Raw genomic sequence first — 22,227 nt, 5'->3', positions numbered from 1 at the left:
CAAGGGACAATTTTAGCGGAGAAAATTGTTGTACAAGAGCCTTTGGCTTCCCTACCCACCATAAGCCAACCATTACGGAAGGGATACCTTGGTCTCCATTCGTGCCCAAGTTGATCCCGCAAGTGGTGCCTCTGCGGCTAGTGTAAATGGCGACGAAGGATTTAACAATGAGGTTGTTGAGCTCAGACTTGGCAAGATGAAAGGTAGTGGTGACCTAGGGGACCTATGAATTAGGGAAAGTGTGGGCAAAAAGAAGGAAGGGGACGAGGGCATATTGAGGATGGAAATTCTTGAGGGATGAGCCGCCATGGAAGCGTGGTAATTGAGCAAAGAGGACGAGTTTGTTGAGTCTCTTCTTTTGAAAAAAAAATAATAATAAAGGGCGTTATGGTCATTAATCTTCAAAACTTATTTACAATTAATTGCTTTGGTCTTGCAGAATTTTCAGAATTTATTGGATCCAATTTGAAATAAAATCTCATCTATGGTATGGAGGGTAATCGATTTGAGGCTATCGAGTTATATCACAGTGCTTTGAATCAACTATCTAAGGCAATGAAGAACGGGAAACTTAAGCATAAGATTTTCCAAAGCTTTAAGAAGGCAGAGGAGAGATGGTATCTGCATGAGATGGGATTTACACGATTAGATGTTGAGGGATCAATTGACCAATAAGGACACACCACTTGTGGGGGAGTTTTCAAAGATAATAATAAAAATTGGCTAATGGGATTTCAAGGATTTCAAAAGAAATGCTTAGATTAGGAGTGAAAACATTTATAATTAGATGAAGTGTATTTCTATTAATTTTGGACAGAACTACTATGATAATCCGGTAGCACAGTGGCAACTTCTACTGGTGCTTTTTTTCAGGTTACAGGTTCGATTCTGTCGAGGGAAATGATTACAAAATTACTAAAATGCCCTTGAAGGAAATGACGCTCAGATTAGATATTTTACTCCCTCTCTTCATTTTTCCCCTTTTTATTTTGCTTGGTAGAAGCTTCAGGATGCTTTGCCTCCTCTTCCTCCCCCTTTGTCTTTCAATCTCTGTCTTTCCTCCTCCTCTCTCCACCGTCGCATCCTCGCCCTAGCCGCTGTGGATGCAGAAGTTTTGTCCACACTACTGATGGAAATTGGGTCGTGAGACGATTCTTTTCCTCCCCTGTTTCAAGTGGCCCAAATCATCCCCTCTTCCTTGTTAAAGCTTCGATCCTCTTCCATCATTCCTTTTCTGCATTGCTTGGAATTAAGCAGCGGCCCACATTGCGAAAGTGACAGTAAGTTATGCATTTAAAAATGCATCAAATAAGTAAATAACATTTCAATAAATTTACTAACAAATTTTTTTTCATTGAGATATTATTTTTCTTAAAATACATTTCATGTACTATTTCAAGTGTTTAATGTTTTGATAATTATATTGTTTTAAATTCTTGCAATTGTAATTTATATGGTGAAAAGTAATGAAATTATAATATGTCTATATATTCATTGTAAAATATATCTTGAAGGTTGGTGAAAAGTTTTATTAGCTCAAATAGTAAATTTTTTTTATTGTATATATATATATATTTTTTATAAAGGTAAATGTAGAATTAGTGAAGAATTTTATATTGAGAAGGATTGAGATTTTAAAAGGTTCATACAAGTTTAATATTAAGAATACAATCTTTTATTTTGAAAATGATTAATTTCTCGCATGTTTGAAAGTGTAATTTTTTAAAAGACTAAACGCAGAGCACTGATTGCTAATGGTAGTTTTGTTAACCCTTAACGTACCTTGATCAACGACTAATTAGTTTGATTTTCGTGAGTTTTGTTCTTACGTCTGTAATTCGTGGGTCTCATACCTACGTATGTTTCGTGACTTTGACCATGTCTGGTTAATATTTGTTTCATGGCTTCGACTACACTCATGGACTGTGTGTCCATGTTTATTTTCGTGGCGTAAGCATTTACTTATTTACTCTCGTGGATTATGTGTTCACGTTTGTTACTTGTTTTGCAAAGTCTTTAAATTTAATTGATTTGTGAATGTATATATTTATAAACGCTTTACTGATTTTAAACAGTGAATGTTGTTATTTTTTATTTACTTAACTTATTTTATTTTAAAAGATCAATTGCTAAAATTGTCATTGTAAATTTACTGATTCAATATTTTCAAAGCTATATAAAATCTCTTAATCTTCAAATTCAATTACGTACCAGTTTACTTAATGAATTTATTTATCTTGATTTTTTTAAATTTTATTATTGAGATGTTATTCATTGAACAAATTTTTGGCCTCAAATAGTGTAGATAGCTATGGTGTCCAAGGGATCAAAGAAGGGTATATTTTCAAATTGAGGTTAAAGCATTAATTTGATTAAATTTTTATTTGTTGTGAAACTTGATTTTATATATTATATTATGTGATTTGTAAATTCTATTTTAAATGCTCCACATAAACTATACTTAAGATCTTTGTATTAGTTAATTATTTGTTTGTCTATTATTGATAAAAGCAAAACTCATTATTGCTATTTGTACTAATATTGTTGTTGTAGAATGGAGACTTTATATTAAATTTCCAAGAAAAATTTATAACTTTTGTTATAAATAAAATAAAATAAAATAAAATAAAAAAAGGCACTACTCAATATCATGAATGTGTTATAATTAAAATATAGTTGTTGGTATTAAGGCTAAAGGATGTGTGCTCCCATGCATATCCCAAGCTGATCACACATAAATTTTAGGGTGTGACATAATTTCATGTAATTAACATTTTAATTAGTTATCTTCATGCAATGCACAAGATTTGAGTCTTAATAAAATTCAATGTGTATTATTTGTAAAAGTTAAACACCAAGTTGAATTGAAAATGCTAATTTCATCTCAATTAGTTATTATCCAATTGTTCAAGGGAAAATGATAAAGGTTCTAAAAATATCAATTAATTCAAGTTAGATTTTAAAATATTAAATTTTAAAAATTTATAACTCAATCTCTCAATTTTACAACTCCATTATGATGAATTTATAATTTATATTTCAAATTTTAACAAGAAAAATAAATTTTTTTATTTTTTAATCATGTTTTTAAAAAATAAGTTACAAATTAATTATAACGCAACTACAAAATAAAAAAATTAAGACCTAACTTAAATTTTTTAATCATGTTTTTTTATAAATTTTTAAAATTTGACACTTAAAACCTAACTTAAATTAATTAATCCTTTTAAAATCTCTTTGTCATTCTCCCAATTGTTCAAACACTTTTTTTAATGAATTAAAGTTTGAAATTGTCAAAAATTAAAATAATATCGACGATTCATTATCAATGAAAAATAATTAAAATATATGTAATCTTTAATTTTATAACCCATAATCAGGTGTGCTTATACATGACATTTTAAATTAACTCTTAATGAATAAAATTTTATTTCATCTACTTATACATGACATTTTATTTATTATAATTGATCTTGTAATCTAGAAGGGTAACCAAAACCGATCATAGTAAATCAATTCAATAAAAACCAAATAAGACCGATCATTAATTAAGCTTAGTTTTGTTTTATAAATTTGAGAATCGAATGGTTTATTTCAAGTTTTTATTTTTTTTTCTTTGAAGCTTTAACCAAACCCAACCTATACCATTTATATCTTTAAATGTATTTTTTATAATTAATATTACATTATTAATCTTTATTATTTAAAAAATTGTAAATTTAACTAAAGTCCAACCTAAACTCAAGATACTTTAATGTTATGTTTGAATGCATGTGAATTTTGATTTGAATTTGAATTTGAGCTAAATCTATTTTTAAATAACTAAAAATGTATAGATTTGAATTTGATGCAAATCTAAGTCTAACTTTTACCTCATTCTCTTTATAATTTAAAATCCTTTATAAACCCAAGTTATTTCAAATCTTATTTCAATCTTTTTACAATTTGATCACTCTATCAGTGGCATTGAACAAGACCAAATCGCTAGTAATGACCAAGACCAGACTATTGCCACTACCAATTGAGACTAGGCTACCACCGTTGATCGGGACCAAGCTACCATTGCCCACTAAGGCTAGAGCGCGAGCAACAACCGAAATCAAACAGCTGACTTCTACTAGGATGGGACAATCGACACTAACCAAGATCAAAGTGCAAGCAACAACCAAGACCAAACGACCAACTTCTACCGAGATCGAAAGACTTCCATTTGATCCCAGTCAGCACTGGCAGTCTGATCCTAATGGAAGTCAGTTGTTTAGACGATTGATATTGTCCCAATTGCTTTTAAATTCAAATATAAAATTTAAAATTTTACTTAAGATCCAAAAAAGAATTCTAACATTATAATTTGCAATTTTTACGTTATCCAAACAAAAAAATTAAAACTTATAAATTTTAAATATAAGATTTCAAATATGAAATTTCAAATTCAAATACACACATCAAAACACAACCTAATAGAATTCCTAGTCTTAACCCTTCCTTTCTCAAATCTGTTATGAGAAAGTCAAATGCATATACCGATGTTACTTCAAAAATGATCTTTTAAATAATTTTAGATATAGAATTTTTCTTTTTTTTAATTAAAATGAGTTACTTTTAATAATAGACATTAAAACAAGTTGTAATGATCTTTTAAATAATTTTAACTCATGTTACATTGTTATGTACAAATGCATATACTATGTTGTTTATTGATAATAAAATTTGAATATTTTTATGCTAGATATGATGTTTATTTCCTGTATGTGAACGATAAAATGTGAATGTGATTTGAAATTGAAATATGTAAGAAAAAGAAGGGTAAAAAGCTATGCCTAGCCTTAATATATAATTTTGTATGTTAAAAAATATTGAAATTTAATCCATTCACACACCAAACCTAACCAAATTGCCTAAAAACTAAAACTAAACCAAATCAAATCAATCTTAAAAAGACATTGATCAAATATCTTTTTTTGTGCAAATTTGGCTCGGTTCGATTCACGTCTTGACCAAAACCAAACCAAACATCATCTCTGATCACCCTTAGTAATATGGTTTGATTAATACACGAACAATGCATGGGATTTAAGCAATGCATGGGATTTGAGCCTAGTTTGGAAAGAAAATATGTGGGTTCAATATATTATTTGCCCCCAATTTCCTCTCCCTCCCATTCCTTTTTTCCAGGCAAATACTTCAAAAAGAAGCTTCTGATATGTTGTTCCTAAATCTAGCTAAAAAAATAGTTTCACAATTTTTTTTGTATGTTTAAAAAATCAAAAAAAACCTCCATTTTTCCCCCTTCTCTTTCTCGAGACGAGGGCCACCAACAATTTGAAGTCTTGGGAAGAACCCCAAAAAAAAAAAAAACCAGAGAGAAAATCAAATGGAAATATGGGATATGAACAATTTGCAACATGTTTCCTAGTAATAACTCCCATGTAGCCTAAAAGAATCAGAATTACAAGAGCTTTAATGCTCGACCCTTTTCCCTATCACCAAGACAAATAGACAGAAGAGATAATAGCAATTATCCTATAACTTATAAACAGAGGACTAGGTCTTTCCCCATTGTAATTTTCACAAGGTGTGATGCATTCCACGCTAAAAAAGACTAGCAGCTCAGTCCTCGGTGTCTCTCCTTTATATATTACATGGCACGAATAATTTAGTTAGTTCCGTGACAAATCATATTCACATAAATAGCTAATTCACACTTTCAGTCTTTAAAAGATCCAGCTTGTATTGTATCTATTTGGTCCGCCAATGTTCTCCAAAGAAAATTCGTTTTGTGTCATCCTCACATGAAGCCCGTTAAATAGATACTTAACAAAGATGAATGAGATGACTTCAACCAGAAGCCAAAATGGTCATCAAATGCCTAATTGTCACTGAAATACGCCCTGCCTTTCTATATAGAAGATGTCTTCTAGAACCTCTCTCCAGTCCACAAGATATGGAGTTTTGTCATATAAGAATAGAAATGAATCTTTAATTATGTTTTTAAGGAAAATACCTTATCTATAAGCACAGACGAAGTAATCCATAACAAAGAACCTTAGGAAGGTGATGGGGCTACTTTGAGTAATGTGATGCTTTGTCTTGGCACAGTTTCAATGGTAGTTTGGAACTCAGTCACTTCATGTTTGTTAACGAGCTTGATGTGAGGATAATTTTTAAGATAAATTACTCTTTCAAGGAATTAAGCATCAATTTAATCAAAATTATTAGGTTGCCCTGCAAAAAAACTTTTATTACCTTTTGTTCAAAGTTTGGTGCCGTTCATGTATGCCTTGATGGATCCTCGTGCAACTGTGCTGATCTTACATTGGGATCATCCTGCCATAAGGAAGTAGCCATTATAAAGTACTCATTTGGAAATAAGAAACCCACCTTAAACATTAATCTAAAATACTAACTAACCCGAATGCCATATGCAAAACCTGTTGATGCTCGAAAAAAATCTAGCTGTGCCTGCAAATTTAGACCAAATATGAATTTGTCATAAATATAAATATTGTAGACAGGAAAATAATTTTAGCATGAGTTAATTCACCGTACCAGACCAGGCATGCTCTGGTGAGCGCCATAATAACCATCGTGGCTGGGTGGTATGGAACTTAATTGTCCCTACGCATACATAGAACACAGGTTCCAAATCATTTTCATCCACCAAATATTATTTGACTAATTAATCACAATCTCTGACTCACCAGGCCCTGAATAGTCTGTTGATTTCCATAGTAATTATCACGAGTTGGTCCCATCAAGTTTAACTGAACCATCAAGCAACTGATGTACATGTTCACTCGATAACATGGAAAAATACAGAAGACTAAAGTAGATCCTATTCATACCATTCCCTGCACACTCTGTTGAGCACCATAATAACCATCAAGTGTTACAGCCCTCGTGCTGAACTTGTCCTACAAATTAAAATTCCTGTTATTTACAGAGAAGTTCACTTCAATTGACTGTGTTAAGAAGAAACAGGTAAAAATTTAACCAAATTGGAAATCGGATTTCAGTCTTCATAACAATTTCTTCCCTCTGTCCATTATTGCCCAATTAGCGTAAATTTCTTCTGCTAGCTTTAAGGCCCAAAATTTAATATTAAAACTTTCGGAGAGATTTATTGACAGTAGAAGGACAAACCATTTGTTGCAAGTTGTCTTGAGCCCCAACAGTCATCACTTCTGCATCAGAGTTCATCTGCAATTGAAAGAGGAGGTCATGATAGAAATAAAATAGCGACATAGATGTGCGCTAATTGGCTTGCTGATTAAGCTTATCACATGGAACCAGATTATGAAGTTTTTAACTCAATCCCTGTAGGGTGTGGGGGTATTTATATCACCAACATGGATTGATTCTGTTTTCTTTCCACATGGCACCTAGCCATGGCAAATTCTGAAAAAGAAAAGGGAAAAAAAAAAGGATAAAAGAATACATAGATACCATGTTATTAGCACCGACTGACCTTTTTCTTTTTAGCTGGATTCTTCTTTCTGTTTGTCTTGCCCATATTTTTACTCTGGGCATCTTCTTCAGTTGAAAGCTGACCATGACCAGCTGATGTGCCAGCTTCTGGAGGATCTTTACTGGAATTATTGACACTCACACAATTTGCATATGCATCATGAAGCGCATGGAATGCCATGCTATAACTTTCTTGAGACAGCGATCCCTCTTCACTCAGTTTAAGTGCTCTCTGACACAAATCATTGTACCGTTGCACCCTAGCCAGCATATGTTCAGATTCCTCCCCAAGTAAATGCCTTGACTTTGCATCTCTTGTCCACCTTTTCAAAATATACTGAGAAGGGATTGCTGAAAGGCGAGAATATTGTAGAACAATCAATGCATGTCGACAAAGATAACCTTTATATTCAAATAACCGACATATACAAGACACCTCTGATTTTAATTCATTCAACGCAACTGTGAATTCTTGGTTCCTTTCCATATCATGAACCTTGTAAGTAATGCTTGCCTCATCTCGTCTTTCAGCTTTAGGATGACAAGCAACTGCACCAATAACCTCAACCTGAATCTTCTTAAATACTGCATGCGTGTAGATTCCTGCAACACTCTTCTCTAAAGGTGAAGGAGTTTTTAATGTTGCCACTTTATTCCAAGTATCAGAATCTGCTTTTGCTTCCTCTTCATACCTGTCTTGCAATATCGATTCATACTGTCTGACAAAATCTTGTACAGAGGTCTTCTTATGAACATATTTATCAAAGAAGGAATTTATGCTTTCGGATCGCTGGACAGTAGACATGCCACCTAAAAATACATCCTTCATGAATGTTGGCACCCAGAACTTGTAATCTTCGTACATTGTCTGCATGCAATCATCCTCTCGGAGCTCAAACCTATCTACCATTTTCCACCACCTCTTCTCAAACTCATCACTCGTCCATGATCTATGGATACATTTTTCAAATTTTGCCATAAAATTCTCATGTCGTTTAATGACATGACCCAAATTTTCAGATACTTTCCCCAATATGTGCCAAAGGCACATACAATGATGGGCACTGGTCAAGACATCAGAAATTACTGACTTGAGTATCGTGTCATGGTCAGTAATTATCACTTTTGGAACTTGACCTCCAACTGCTTTCAGCCACGTCTGCATCAGCCAAGAATAAGTTGCAGCAGTTTCATCTGATACCAAGGCACACCCAAGCAACATAAATTGATAATGCTGATTTACTCCAACAAAAAGTGCAAGAGGCATCTTATATTTGTTTCTCACATAGGTGGTGTCAAAAGAAACTACATCACAAAAGTTTATGTAGTCATGCCTGCATTTAGCATCAAGCCATAATAGGCTTTTCACCCGTTGATCCTCACCAAGGTCTACAGCGTAAAAGAAGTTAGAATTCATGTTTTGCATCTGTATAAAAAAATCAAGCAGATGTTTGACGTCCCCTGTCTCCAGGCCTAAATTCCGACCTTTATCGAATGGGCTTTTCTCATTCTTTAAACCAACTACAGTTTTGTATTCAGCAAACTGTCTAGCCATAGCAGCATACATTTTCCTTGCTTGCTCACTGACAGCTTGGGCTGGTAAAAGCTCATGATTATGCTCCTTCACAAAACTATGTATAACCCATTTTCCATCTGACCTCCTTTTTACATGCATGCTTGCCTTACAATCAGTCTTTGAACAAGATCTCCTGGCAGTTGAATTTTCAGACTCCTGCTTATTCTGTCTTGCTCGTGGTCGATTGAATGATTTGTTGTCATACTCCCGTTTAGTTCCATATCTGGAACAAGCAAACTTTGCATCGATAAATTCTCTAGATGTTTTTGAACGGCGACTATTTTGAATTGCAGTGTTGAATCCCATTGACCGAGCATACTCTTGGTAGAAAGAATAAGCTTCCCCATGAGAATCAAATTCCATGCCAGAAAGTGGTTCAAGATTTGTATCTTCCTTAAATATTGCCATATCCGAAGTTGGTGAATTCAAATCCCCGCCATCTAGAGCAGGTACACCAGTTTCAACTATATTTCTTCCTTCTATGTCTACATTATGCAATTTTTCGTCACCATCCAATATGTTATCAATCGTATTTGGCTCTTCATCCTCTTTATCATGCTCACCAGAAGGTAACCTAAGATCTATATCCATGATCAGAATAACAATTTGCTGCCTGATTATATTCAAGTGTACCTGAAAAGAGGAGATAACAGATGAAAAACCCAAAAGTCTAGTCTAGGGAAATTGAGGGGTAGAACTAGCCAAAATAAATCTCAGATACATTACAAATAAAATCTGACGCCTTCTTTCATTTCTTTCTATTTTCTTTCATATTTTATTCATTTCCTTCGATGTTGATGTGTGCGGTACATAGTTCATGATGCAGAACCTTTTTAGTTCATCCTATTGGCTCGGCTCATCCAAGATAAATACGCTTTTCAAACAAACGGTAGATGCAGGATTGTACAAATGTCAGATGCCATGTGAACTATCTCATTGTAATTTTTAGCCCATACATATTTAATTATTTTGCTTGCTAATGCTCAGGCAAGAGGAAGTCATGCCTGACCACACTAGGTCACACTAACTGCATAACATCAAATAAGTTGTACACTCATAAAACAAACAGAATGCACAACTTCACCATTACACAGTGCCCATAGGCTAGCTGTGTTAAATTAAATTGCTCTTGTATCTGGCCTGGGAGGCTCCAACACATGTGAAGACCACTGTTACTAGTTTAGATGTATCAGGGACCTAAGTCCCCTCTGTTCTTTCTGACTTAGCATTTCTTCTAGGACCTTGAGCTGTCATTTTTCATCCCGGAAAAAAAAAATCATATTATCTTGCAGGGAAATCTTCAGTTAAAAAAATCTTGCAGGGAAATCTTTTTTTTATTGTTTTTTTCAAGCTTTGCTGCACCAAGTACTATGAAGTCATATTTAGTGCCCGTTTCGATTTCAATTGAATAAATTGATTATGAAAATAATTGATTAAAATGATTGATTTTAATTATAATTGATTATGAAAATAATTAATTTAAATTATAATTGATTATGCTATAACGCAATTTGTTTGAATAATGAAATTAATTTTAACTATACAAATTTCCACAAAAGACATTGATTTTTGAAATTAAGTTATTGATAAAGTTGTATTTAATATTATTAAATTTGTTAAACTTTATTTAAAAAGTAAAATATATTATTTAACAGTAAAATTAAATCTCTAAGCAACCTCCCAGAACTTATTTCAAAACGTAATTCTAGCTCAATAATCAATTATCAACTTTTTTGGCTGTTTGGGTATTTTCTTTCAAAAATCAATTATTTGGGCCCCAAAATTGATTAATATGATAATCCAAACAGGCTGTTACTCTATGTTCCAAACCCAATAGCCTTTCTCATCAGGATGCAAGAGAGGTATAAACATTTTTCTTAGATGGTTAAGCTCGACGTTAACTCCGCCTATGTTTATAGCCGGTCCCAAGCCCGGGTAAAGGAGGAGGGTTGTGTTAGGCCATCAACAGCCAATGTAAAACTTTGTTGAATCTATCATGAACATGGACAATAGACGTTACAATGTTAATGCTAGGTCGTTGCCCGTAAGTAACGTGCTGCATGGCTCGAGTACAGTGATAAGTGAGTTAGAGCCGCTGCATCGGCGCCCGGATGTAGTGTTAAATGAGCAAGGGCTACCGCGTCATTCTGGACGCACGCGGCTAAAGAAGTTAGTCCATGAGAGCAAAATTAGATTTGGTACTTGGAATGTTGGGACATTGAATTGTAAATCTGTAGAGGTTGTCGGGGTTATGATTCAAAGGAAAATCAATATCCTTTGCCTGCAAGAAACAAAATGGCGTGGAGAAGAAGCTAAGTATATTCAAGGTTTCAAACTTTGGTATACAGGAAAAGTAAGTGCACGCAATGGAGTAGGCATCATTATAGATAAGGAGTGGAAGAAGAACGTTGTAGAAGTTAGCAGAATTGGAGATAGAATTATTTCCTTAAAAATGATAATTGGACGTGAGACTGTTAATATTGTTAGCGCTTATGCGCCGCAAGTCGGAACAGAAGCCAATCTTAAGGAATTATTTTGGGAGGATCTGGAGGGGTTGATTCGACACATACCACAAAGTGAAAAGATTTTTATTGGAGGAGACTTTAATGGGCATGTTGGGAGGGAAGCTGGTTAGTATGCGAGGGTGCATGGTGGTTTTGGTTTTGGAGAGCTAAACAATGAAGGACAAACTCTTCTTGATTTCTCATTGGCGTATGATTTTAAAATTGCCAACACTTGTTTCAAGAAGAGAGATGAGCATCTCATCACTTACAAAAATGGAGCCTCAAGGTCACAGATTGATTTTCTTTTGATTAGGAACACAGATAGAAGACTTTGTAAAAATTGCAAGGTGATCCCCGGAGATGCTGTAACGACACAACATAGGGTCCTAATCCTTGATGTGTGTATTATGAGTAAAATCCAAAAACGTCGACAAGTAGTAGCACCAAGGATTAGGTGGTGGCAATTAAAAGGTGAGAAGCAAGATATTTTCAAGCAAAATCTTTTGGATAAAGGAATTTGAAAATCTCAGGGAAGTGCTAACATCATGTGGGAGGATATGGCTAAAAAGATACGGGAGGTTGCAAAAGTAGTTTTGGGAGAATCAAAAGGTTCTGGTCCGAGAGATAAGGAGTCTTGGTGGTGGAATAATAGTGTACAGGACAAAATCAAGTATAAGAAGAACTGTTTTAAAGCCATACATTTGTGTAACAATGAGGAAAATTGGGAGAGGTACCGTATGGCTAAGAAGGAAACTAAGAGAGCTGTGGCTGAAGCTCGTTCTAAAGCTTTTGAAGAATTTTATAAGAGCCTTGAGACGAAGGAAAGAGAGCGAAATATTTATAAGATTGCCAAGAGTAGGAAAAGAAAATCAAGAGATCTAGAACAGGTAAGGTGTATTAAGGATGAAGAAGGAAGAACTTTAGTTACAGATGATGAAATTAAAAATAGATGGGAGACTTACTTTTCTAAACTTTTCAATGATGGAGAGGGTTCATCTAGTAACTTGGAGGATTTAGTAACAGGTGAAGGAGAACAAAATTTGTCATTCTATCGAATAATACGTGATAAGGAGGTAAAGGAAGCTCTTAAGGAAATGGCAAATGGTAGAGCCAACGGACCTGACTGTATATCTATCGAAGCGTGAAAATGTTTAGGTGAAGAAGGGGTGAGATGGTTAACTAAGTTATTTAATGTGATTTTACGGTCCAAGAAAATGCCTGATGAGTGGAGGAGAAGTACATTAATTCCTATTTATAAAAATAAAGGAGATATTCAAATACTAACTATAGAGGGATTAAACTCATGAGCCACATAATGAAATTGTGGGAGAAAGTAATTGAGCACAGGTTGAGATTGGAGACAAGTATTTCTAAGAATCAGTTTGGTTTTATGCTAGGTAGATAAACTACAGAGGCGATTTATCTACTAAGGGGATTAATAGAAAAGTATCATTGTAAAGACAAAGATCTACACATGGTTTTTATTGATTTGGAAAAAACTTATGACCGTATACCAAGAGAAGTGCTTTGGAAAGCGTTAGAAAAAAAGGGAGTACGGATTGCTTATATTAAAGCCATACAAGATATGTATGAGGGGGTAAAAACTAGTATAAGAACGCCTAGTGGTCAAACAAAGGATTTTCCTATAAAGATTGGACTATATCAGGGATCATCTCTGAGTCCTTATTTGTTCAACTTGATCTTAAATGTTTTGACGGAACATATTCAAGGAGAAATTCCGAAATGTATGCTCTTCGCAGATGATATAATTCTTATAGCAGATACAAGAGAAAAGGTTAATTGCAAACTTGAGTTATGGAGGAGGACATTGGAGTCGAAAGGTTTTCGTCTGAGTAGAAGTAAGACAGAATATTTATATTGTAAATTTGGTAAAGGACTATTCAACAATAATTTAGAAGTGAAATTGGGAGATCAAGTTATACCTCAAATGGAAAAGTTTAGATATTTGGGAGCCATTATTCAAAATGATGGCGAAATCAGTGGAGATATTTCACATAGAATTCAAGCTGGGTGGTTTAATTGAGAAAAGCTAAAGGAGTTATTTGCGACCGTAAGGTGCCTAATAAATTTAAAGGAAAGTTTTATCGCATTGCTATCAGACCGGCAATGTTATATAGTAGTGAATGCTGGGCTCTAACGGGACAGCAAGAGCATAAAGTTGGAGTAACAGAGATGAGAATGTTACGATGGATGTGCGGACATACACGTAAAGATAAAATTCGAAATGAGCACGTACGCGAAAAAGTGAGGGTGGCACCTATTGAGGAAAAAATGGTAAAAAATCGATTGAGATGGTTTGGACATGTACAAAGAAGACCAAAGGAGGCACCAGTGAGAAGAGTAGAATATATAACTTTGAATCCGATTAAGAGAGGTAGAGGAAGGCCTAAGAGAACACTTTTGGAAGTTATTGAACGCGATCTGTTAATTAATAATACTCCTAAAAGCTTGATAAATGATAGAGCACAATGGCGTCTTGCAATCCATGTAGCCAACCCCACCTAGTGGGATAAAGGCTTGCTGTTGTTGCTGCTGTTGTTGTTGTTGTTAAGCTCGGCGTTCTAAAATTTGGGCAAAATTCTAATCATGCCACATGATTCACATAACCACAAGATGCATCCCCGTCTGACACAGAAGATAAACATGCCTTCCTAATACTTGTATGGTGCACCAAAGCACCCAAGCAGTTTTAGAGGAAACTTTTCAAAAAGAAAAGATAGTGAAGACTTTGTTATGTTGACAAAATTCCTGAATATGAGATTCAAGTTAAAAGGGGGGGAAAGGAATGTAGGAGAAAGAAAAATAAGATCAAGGGAAATGCAAGTTAAAATAAGAGTAATATGAAAGAAACGGGCAAGCTAGGGAGAATTTCATATGAAAAAATAAATCGCATAATGAAGTAGTCTCCAGCACATTAATTCACATAATGGATATTTTCAGTAACCCAACATTTTGAACATCAAAAGTCCAGACAAAGAGCCAAGGAAATAAAGTTTTTTTAAAAAAAATGCATTAATACACATGTTGTTTGATCAAAGAAATGGTAAGGTCAAATCAATCAACTTACAGGATTAAATCAGCCCAGTCAGTTTTCAGGATTATAGGTATTGGCAAGAAACTTTGTCATTCATTTTATGCATAAGTTATTGTTAATTTTCCAATGTGGTTGCTAATTGACAGAGAGATTAATTTTCAATATCACAATTTCCAATCTTGGAAAAGCTAATGTGAAGTATAAAAAACCATGACATGGGCTTGAGAATCGTAGTTCCAGTACAAAGGAAGAGCTTATAGGAATTAAAGTTTTTAAGATCCATAAACCACCATCATATGCATGAAATATATCAAATTCCTAACAGCATATGCTACTAGTTAGCAAGTACAAAAAGAGCAATTGATTGATGAAGCATTAAAAAAAAAATGAAGGAAAATTATATAAATCCAGATCCATAGAGAATGAGTTGCCACTTGTGACTTGTGTAAGGGCTTTGAAAGGAAAACTATAACTTGAGCAATGAGACAAAGAAGCCATCTAACATGGTTTTAAACACTCAATGGAACAAATATTAATTTCCAGCTATAAATTTCAACAGTGCCTATCCAACTGTGGTAGAGTATCAAAAGGGAATACATGAGTGAAGAGTACATTAAAATTCAAAAAATGAATAAATGAATAATCTCTAACTTTCATTTTGCTACCAAGTCCAACAATCTTAAAACAATCAAAAGGATAACTAGGACAAGGATAGCGAGCGATTGATCTTCAAGGAGTCACGTAGCAGATTTATAAGGTAGCAACTAAACATGTGAGACCAGAACAAGAAGACTAATTGATAGGTATAAAAGGGAAATAGAGACAAACAGTAATATCATTCACAAGACACCCATTACATCCTTAGGACCCTATTTAGTATTTATAGTGAATATAACTAAATTCCCAAACTACCCTTTTCACCCCTAGTTTCCCTAATTACTATTTATAGTGAATATGACTAAATTCCCAAGCCTGCTGCAGTACAACTTCAATCCAAAAGCCCATTATGCTCAAACTATCCATCCAAAATTGATAGAAAACAGCTCATGGAAGATACTCAAATCACTTAAATATTTATAAAACGTCCTTAAATGTATCTTAATCATTCTTGAAACAATGGAGACCATAAATTGGACGTGCTGCATCATCATTAAGAGGCCCACGTCTAGGCTCCAGCTACTTCTAAAAGACATCTGCACTATTGGATCATTTAGCAAAGGCCCAATTCCATTGCCCTTAGTCACCCAAAGTATATTAGATGGGACTTCCTTGCGGTCACATAGAGAATATTTGGAGCAAATCTGAAATACATCTGGCACTAGCAGCGTTGAACAATTTGATCATGGATATGCATAGTTGTAGATGCATGTCCTCCCCACTAAAGAAAATTTGAGAAACATTAAAGAAAACTGAAGACCCGCAACATCCGAAACCATGAAACTGGCAAGTGCATCCAAACTAGGGACCCAAAACCCATATCTCCGAACATCCATGCCACTTTGTACAACCATGTACAAGCAGAATCATCAACCACATAATATCAATATCCACATAGAGAATATAACTAAATTCCCAAACTACCCTTTTTACCCCTAATTTCCCTAATTACCCTTGTTATTCCCAGGAAATGTTTAGGTGAAGAAGGGGTGAGATGGTTAACTAAGTTATTTAATGTGATTTTACGGTCCAAGAAAATGCCTGATGAATGGAGGAGAAGTACATTAATTCCTATTTATAAAAATAAAGGAGATATTTAGAATTGTACTAACTATAGAGGGATTAAGCTCATGAGCCACACAATGAAATTGTGGGAGAAAGTAATTGAGCACAGGTTGAGATTGGAGACAAGTATTTCTGAGAATCAGTTTGGTTTTATGCCAGGTAGATCAATTACAGAGGCATTTATCTACTAAGGGGATTAATGGAAAAGTATCATTGTAAAGATAAAGATCTACACATGGTTTTTATTGATTTGGAAAAAGCTTATGACCGTATACCAAGAGAAGTGATTTGGAAAGCGTTAGAAAAAAAGGAGTACGGATTGCTTATATTAAAGCCATACAAGATATGTATGAGGGGGTAAAAACTAGTATAAGAACGCCTAGTGGTCAAACAAAGGATTTTCCTATAAAAATTGAACTACATCAGGGATCATCTCTGAGTCCTTATTTATTCAACTTGATCTTAAATGTTTTGACGGAACATATTCAAGGAGAAATTCCGAAATGTATGCTCTTTGCAGATGATATAGTTCTTATAGCAGATACAAGAGAAAAGGTTAATTGCAAACTTGAGTTATGGAGGAGGACATTGGAGTCGAAAGGTTTTCGTCTGAGTAGAAGTAAGACAGAATATTTATATTGTAAATTTGGTAAAGGACTATTCAACAATAATTTGGAAGTGAAATTGGGAGATCAAGTTATACCTCAAGTGGAAAAGTTTAGATATTTGGGAGCCATTATTCAAAATGATGGCAAAATCAGTGGAGATATTTCACATAGAATTCAAGCTGGGTGGTTTAATTGGAGAAAAGCTAAAGGAGTTATTTGCGACCGTAAGGTGCCTAATAAACTTAAAGGAAAGTTTTATTACACTGCTATCAGACCGGCAATGTTATATAGTAGTAATGCTGGGCTCTAACGGGACAGCAAGAGCATAAAGTTGGAGTAGCAGAGATGAGAATGTTACGATAGATGTGCAGACATACACGTAAAGATAAAATTCGAAATGAGCACGTACGCGAAAAAGTGAGGGTAGCACCTATTGAGGAAAAAATGGTAGAAAATCGATTGAGATGGTTTGGGCATGTACAAAGAAGACCAAGGGAGGCACGGATGAGAAGAGTGGAACATATAACTTTGAGTCCGATTAAGAGAGATAGAGGAAGGCCTAAGAGAACACTTTTGGAAGTTATTGAATGCGATCTGTTAATTAATAATATTCCTAAAAGTTTGATAAATGATAGAGCACAATGGCGTCTTACAATCCATGTAGCCGACCCCACCAAGTGGGATAAAGGCTTGTTGTTGTTGTTGTTGTACCCTTGTTATTCCCAATTCCCATGTATCACTAATGGTTTCTATTGGTATTTAGATGGGTGGACAGTAGAGTAGACATAAAAACATAAGAGGAACAAGGAAGAAAAAATATGATAAAGGGCAAAAATTGACTCACTAGCCTTCAGTGCTCAAACATAGTCTTGCCAGCTAAATTCATATACCAAATCTCAACTCTACAAAATCATGAAATATAATGAAACATCTAGGCAAAAGTTGGTAGTATAAATTAGACTAAGTTTGCTGGTAAAATAAATAAATGATTATTATACCACAATTAAGCTAAACATACAAACCCAGAAAATGTAAAACATTTAATTAGACAGTGGAAATAAATAGTCCAGGTTAAATATTGGGCTTGAGCTTAATAAATTTAAATGACTTGACTTTGGGCCTCCAAAGACAGAAATGTACCCAACCAATGAGTAGGTAATGAATCTTGCAAATGCATGAACTTTCTAAAAATTGTTATGACAGCACACACCACAATCAAAGTAGCCCTCATAGATTTCTATGTTAAAATGTGGAAAGACCACTGAGAAATGGTCAAAGGTGAAAAGAACAATTTAATCAAAGAAAAAATCATATGGGCAGTGTTCTTATTGGTGGTGAGTGATATAGAAGCCCTGCGAGAAAAACACATGATTTAATGTTTAAATACCAGATCTAAAACACTTATGGTTGTGGACATGGTTTCTTTAGGTCTTTATACAGACAAGCATGGGTATGGTTCCTTTAATAAAATTCACTGGTTCTCTTTGTCTTTCTAATCCTTTCCTCCACAAGATAAAATTTGATCCTCAAATTCAACCTTCACTAAAAATTCTTTTTCTCCATCATCTGACCATGTGCAGTCCATCTACTCAAAGTCTAGCTTTTGATTTGTCTTTCTAATAAGTTAAAGCATTCATTGGGGCTGCAGTATTTAAGGAGATCAACACTAACCAGTGTTCTATATTCTTTAGTTTTACAAACATCCCTACTAATGAAATGATCTCCGTTTTTTTTTAAGTGAATAAAATGACCTCTCTTTGATTTTACAACTCTAACAATAGAAAATCCCACATCATACTCTCTATTGTCATAGACACCCATGTGGAATGAAATCTCAACTTTTCTAAATTTTCTAAATAAAATTATGCAGATGCACAAGAACGACAATTTTGTTGATAACCATGACAAAGAGAATGTATACAAGCATTTTCTTGTAGAGGAGTAACTCAACGAGCCAAGTTGATGGGGAGCTTTTTTGTTGAAACTTCAGGGATATCTGCACAATGCGTTTTTGAAAATAGACAAACTGGGTGGGAAGTTTAATTTACTCAAAATTCAGATTGAAAGTCATATGAATATAGAAGCTACCATGCCACAAAACAATCAACAAAAGGTAGAAAGTAACCTTCAAATGTAATCATTAAAACTTCATCAAACACAAAATTTGCCATTTTATGGAAGAAATTACATGGCACATATAGATCCTAAGAATACATGTCCAAGTCCATAACAATATCACCTCACAATCTGATAAGAGACCTCTGCAGACTTATTTCAAAAGGAGAAAACATCAAAAACTGAATTAAGTTTTTTTTTTTTAATTTTTTCTGTTGATCAATTCAAATTATTTTGAATAAATCTGTTTGAGAAATTTTAGGAGTTGTTTAGCAGAATATGGAACCATATCATCTGTTCAAGTGGTTCAACATCTAGTTTGCTATTTAGCCTGTTTCATATATCTTAGGGATCATGCAAATTTTGCTTGGTTATTTCAAATGTATTCCAGCTCTATAAATAGGCTAGCAACTCAGAAGTTAGTCATATTCGAAAATAAAAGTTCATTTCATCCCTTTAGAAATTCTCCTTAGTGTTGGCCATTAAGAGATTATAGAGTGAGATACCTGCCCTATTTTTTTTTCTTAGTAGAATGCCTTTATCTTTTTTATCAATTTGAGCACTTACCACAATCACAGTCATGCTTGTCAAGAAATTGTTTCCAAGCTCCGTTAAATAGAAATATTGAATCATCATTATAATCACTATAAGCATGAAAATTCGAATCTTTTCTTTCCATTCAAAGCGTTTGATTTCTTTGAATGTCACACAACCAGCAAACAAAAATAGAACATAATTAGACTTGCAGAAACAAGCAGGCCTCCCAAAGCAAGAGACAAAAAACAAAAGAAAAAAACCAAGACTCGTTAGCTCAAAATGGCTTTCCAATCCCGATGCACATCCATATGGGACAAACCACCTTAAATGACCATTAGCTGAAACCGAGATGGAGACTAAAAAAAATCATTGTCAAAAAAGTGGCAGAAGAAATTTCTGTTTTGTAATATCTCACATTCAATTCTAACCCACAACCATGCCAATAAACTGTCAAAAAAACATCATGCGCCATTTTCTCCCAAAAACCCAAAAGCTTACTAGCTAAAGAAAAACCCTGTATATGAGCTGGAAAAGCATACATCTCACTAAAAACATGAAACAGTCTGATCAAAATCCACTATGCCACTTTGAGCCTTGATTCTCCAGGAAAGAAAAAGACAAAGTTAACATGCATGTGGATTTTGAATAAAGTTAAAGAATGGAGCACAACCATAGCAATCTGAAGAATCAAACCTCCAAACCCCTCTCTATTCACAACAAAGAAACTGAACGAGGCAAAGATTGCCATTTACAAAGCAAGATCATCAACGACCCTATCATTAAAATTCCTTTAAAAATGTCAAAATTCCAAGAAGATTTATTACTTTGATCAGTTGAAAAATCAGATACAGAGCATTATCCGAAGTTGATACATAAGATAATAGATAACCATGAATTAAAAAGATTTGCCCGCCAAGAGAAGTGCAAGCCCCTTTCTATGTTAATAATTTGTCTGAAGTTTTTAGCAATAAAAGGTCCCAAAAGAGCATGGCAATTGGAATTTCGGATTAACTTCTAAAGTAAATCAAGCACCATTTAAATACATAACACCAGCCATCTCAGCTAAATCTCCGAGACCACTAATGCCTACCAACACACTCAGAAAGAGTAATGTAAAGATCAAACTCCTAGCCCGTGTCCTAACCATCAAACATCACCTCATCCCTCTCTCACCCAAACCAACATACAACTCAAAACATAACAAAAGCAATAAGGGTGAACAAAAAAGGAGTAGGATCTCCTAGCCTTACACCACACTACCTAACCAAGACTTAGGGTTTCCATAAACAACAACAGAGAACACAACAGCAGAAAGGCAGCACTAAATCCACCGACATGTATAATTTGGGTGTTATCTACCTTTCCAATGCCTAAGCAAGAAATTACTAAAGTCTATACCAAGCATGAGTCATTGAACAGGAAGCAACTAGTTATATACAAAACAAAACTCAATTCAAGCTACACATGCCACAATAGCCAGACTAGACCCTTATTTGTCTAACATCCATGATCAGCTAATAGTAACCCCCATTTTACTATAACTGCAACTGCTAATAGTAGCCAACCAACAAAACGCCAATTTCCACCATTTTTTCCCTGCAACTGCTTCAACAAACCTTTTCCCCTATTACTATAACTCGTAAACAAAGACTTTTATACCAATCATCTTATAGTTTACACCTACGCTAAGTAGATATTAAAAAGATGCCAATGTCCATCTGAAAACAATTGAGTTTCCTAAAAATCGGTATGAGACCAATAAGCTCAAGCTATTAACAAGAAGCTTTATCTGTTCGTAATTCTCATTAAATGAATCGTTGATGACCCCGCTAAATTTGTTAACATTTTTCACGGAGCTTAATCTAAATTCTCAGTCAAATCGCTTATTAGTATTGATTACCGCGAAGAGGAGCATGGAACTTCCAAAAAAAAAAATTCAGCGTTCAACATTTTCAAAATTTCCACATAGCATCATATATTTTAAGTTACCATATGCGATAATGATACGCAATTATTTCTTAGAAATAAAGTGGGGGAAAAAAAACAGAGAGAGAATTATTTGAATTAACAATGTGAATAGATGAGAATGATTAAGAGAAGACCAAAAGACGAGAACAACAGAGAGTGAATACCTCTTTGATTTTAACGTAAAACAAGAAGATTATAGGGAGGGCCTTCTCCGCGTGGTGATCTGAAACTGAAAAATCTCACGCGAGGGGCTTGGGCGAGTGGACAAACCCCGATCCCCAAAATCTCATGCTTAGGGTTTCTAATCTAAAGTCCTCTGGTTCGCAATCCCACGCTCATATTCAGCCACTCGCGTAACACGTGTGGCGCGTGTGACGTACCCACAGGATTTGGCTTGTCACTCGTGCTCCGTGGCTTCCCCCTCAGTCGATTTAATAATCTAGTGAAGGCGCGTGCAACCAGAACGTTGCTCCTTCACATAGTGCAATGGATTTTAATCTTGTCATCATCATCGTCATCAATTTTGCAATGGGAATAAATGACACTAGATTAATCTTGGTCAACAAAAATGACACCATATTAGACATATAAAGCATCCTACTTGTTGATAATTTTGTTAAATAATCATTTTTGCTTATTTGTTGTAGTTTTACCCTTTCCCAACATTTCATTTTT

General features: G+C 34.4%; 1 protein-coding gene across 5 annotated transcripts; it reads right to left on the bottom strand.

Annotated features, from left to right (window-relative positions):
* Window positions 1–710: 710 nt before the first annotated feature.
* LOC129312333 (protein FAR-RED ELONGATED HYPOCOTYL 3-like) lies at window positions 711–21,873 on the bottom strand. Of its 5 annotated transcripts, none has more exons than XM_054954885.1 (10): window positions 21,717–21,849; window positions 18,854–18,928; window positions 7,469–9,676; window positions 7,144–7,200; window positions 6,846–6,914; window positions 6,702–6,764; window positions 6,550–6,618; window positions 6,412–6,462; window positions 6,247–6,327; window positions 711–1,242 (listed from the first exon to the last, which is right to left on the bottom strand). In XM_054954885.1, the coding sequence occupies exons 2-9, from the start codon at window positions 18,857–18,859 to the stop codon at window positions 6,271–6,273; spliced, it is 2,580 nt and encodes an 859-aa protein (XP_054810860.1). In that variant the 5' UTR covers window positions 18,860–18,928; window positions 21,717–21,849; the 3' UTR covers window positions 711–1,242; window positions 6,247–6,270. The 5 variants fall into 5 exon arrangements, with proteins under 5 accessions (XP_054810860.1, XP_054810859.1, XP_054810858.1 ...); XM_054954884.1 differs by having other exon boundaries at window positions 711–1,234; window positions 21,717–21,848; XM_054954883.1 differs by lacking the exon at window positions 711–1,242 and adding an exon at window positions 5,366–5,629 and having other exon boundaries at window positions 21,717–21,846.
* Window positions 21,874–22,227: the final 354 nt, after the last annotated feature.

Source organism: Prosopis cineraria, unplaced genomic scaffold (genome assembly GCF_029017545.1).
Source record: "Prosopis cineraria cultivar Desert tree isolate PC_DT_omini unplaced genomic scaffold, ASM2901754v1 PC6, whole genome shotgun sequence".
NCBI lineage: Eukaryota > Viridiplantae > Streptophyta > Magnoliopsida > Fabales > Fabaceae > Prosopis > Prosopis cineraria.
The sequence above is the reverse complement of the archived record's forward strand: the minus strand, read 5'-3'. Positions and strand labels throughout refer to the sequence as shown.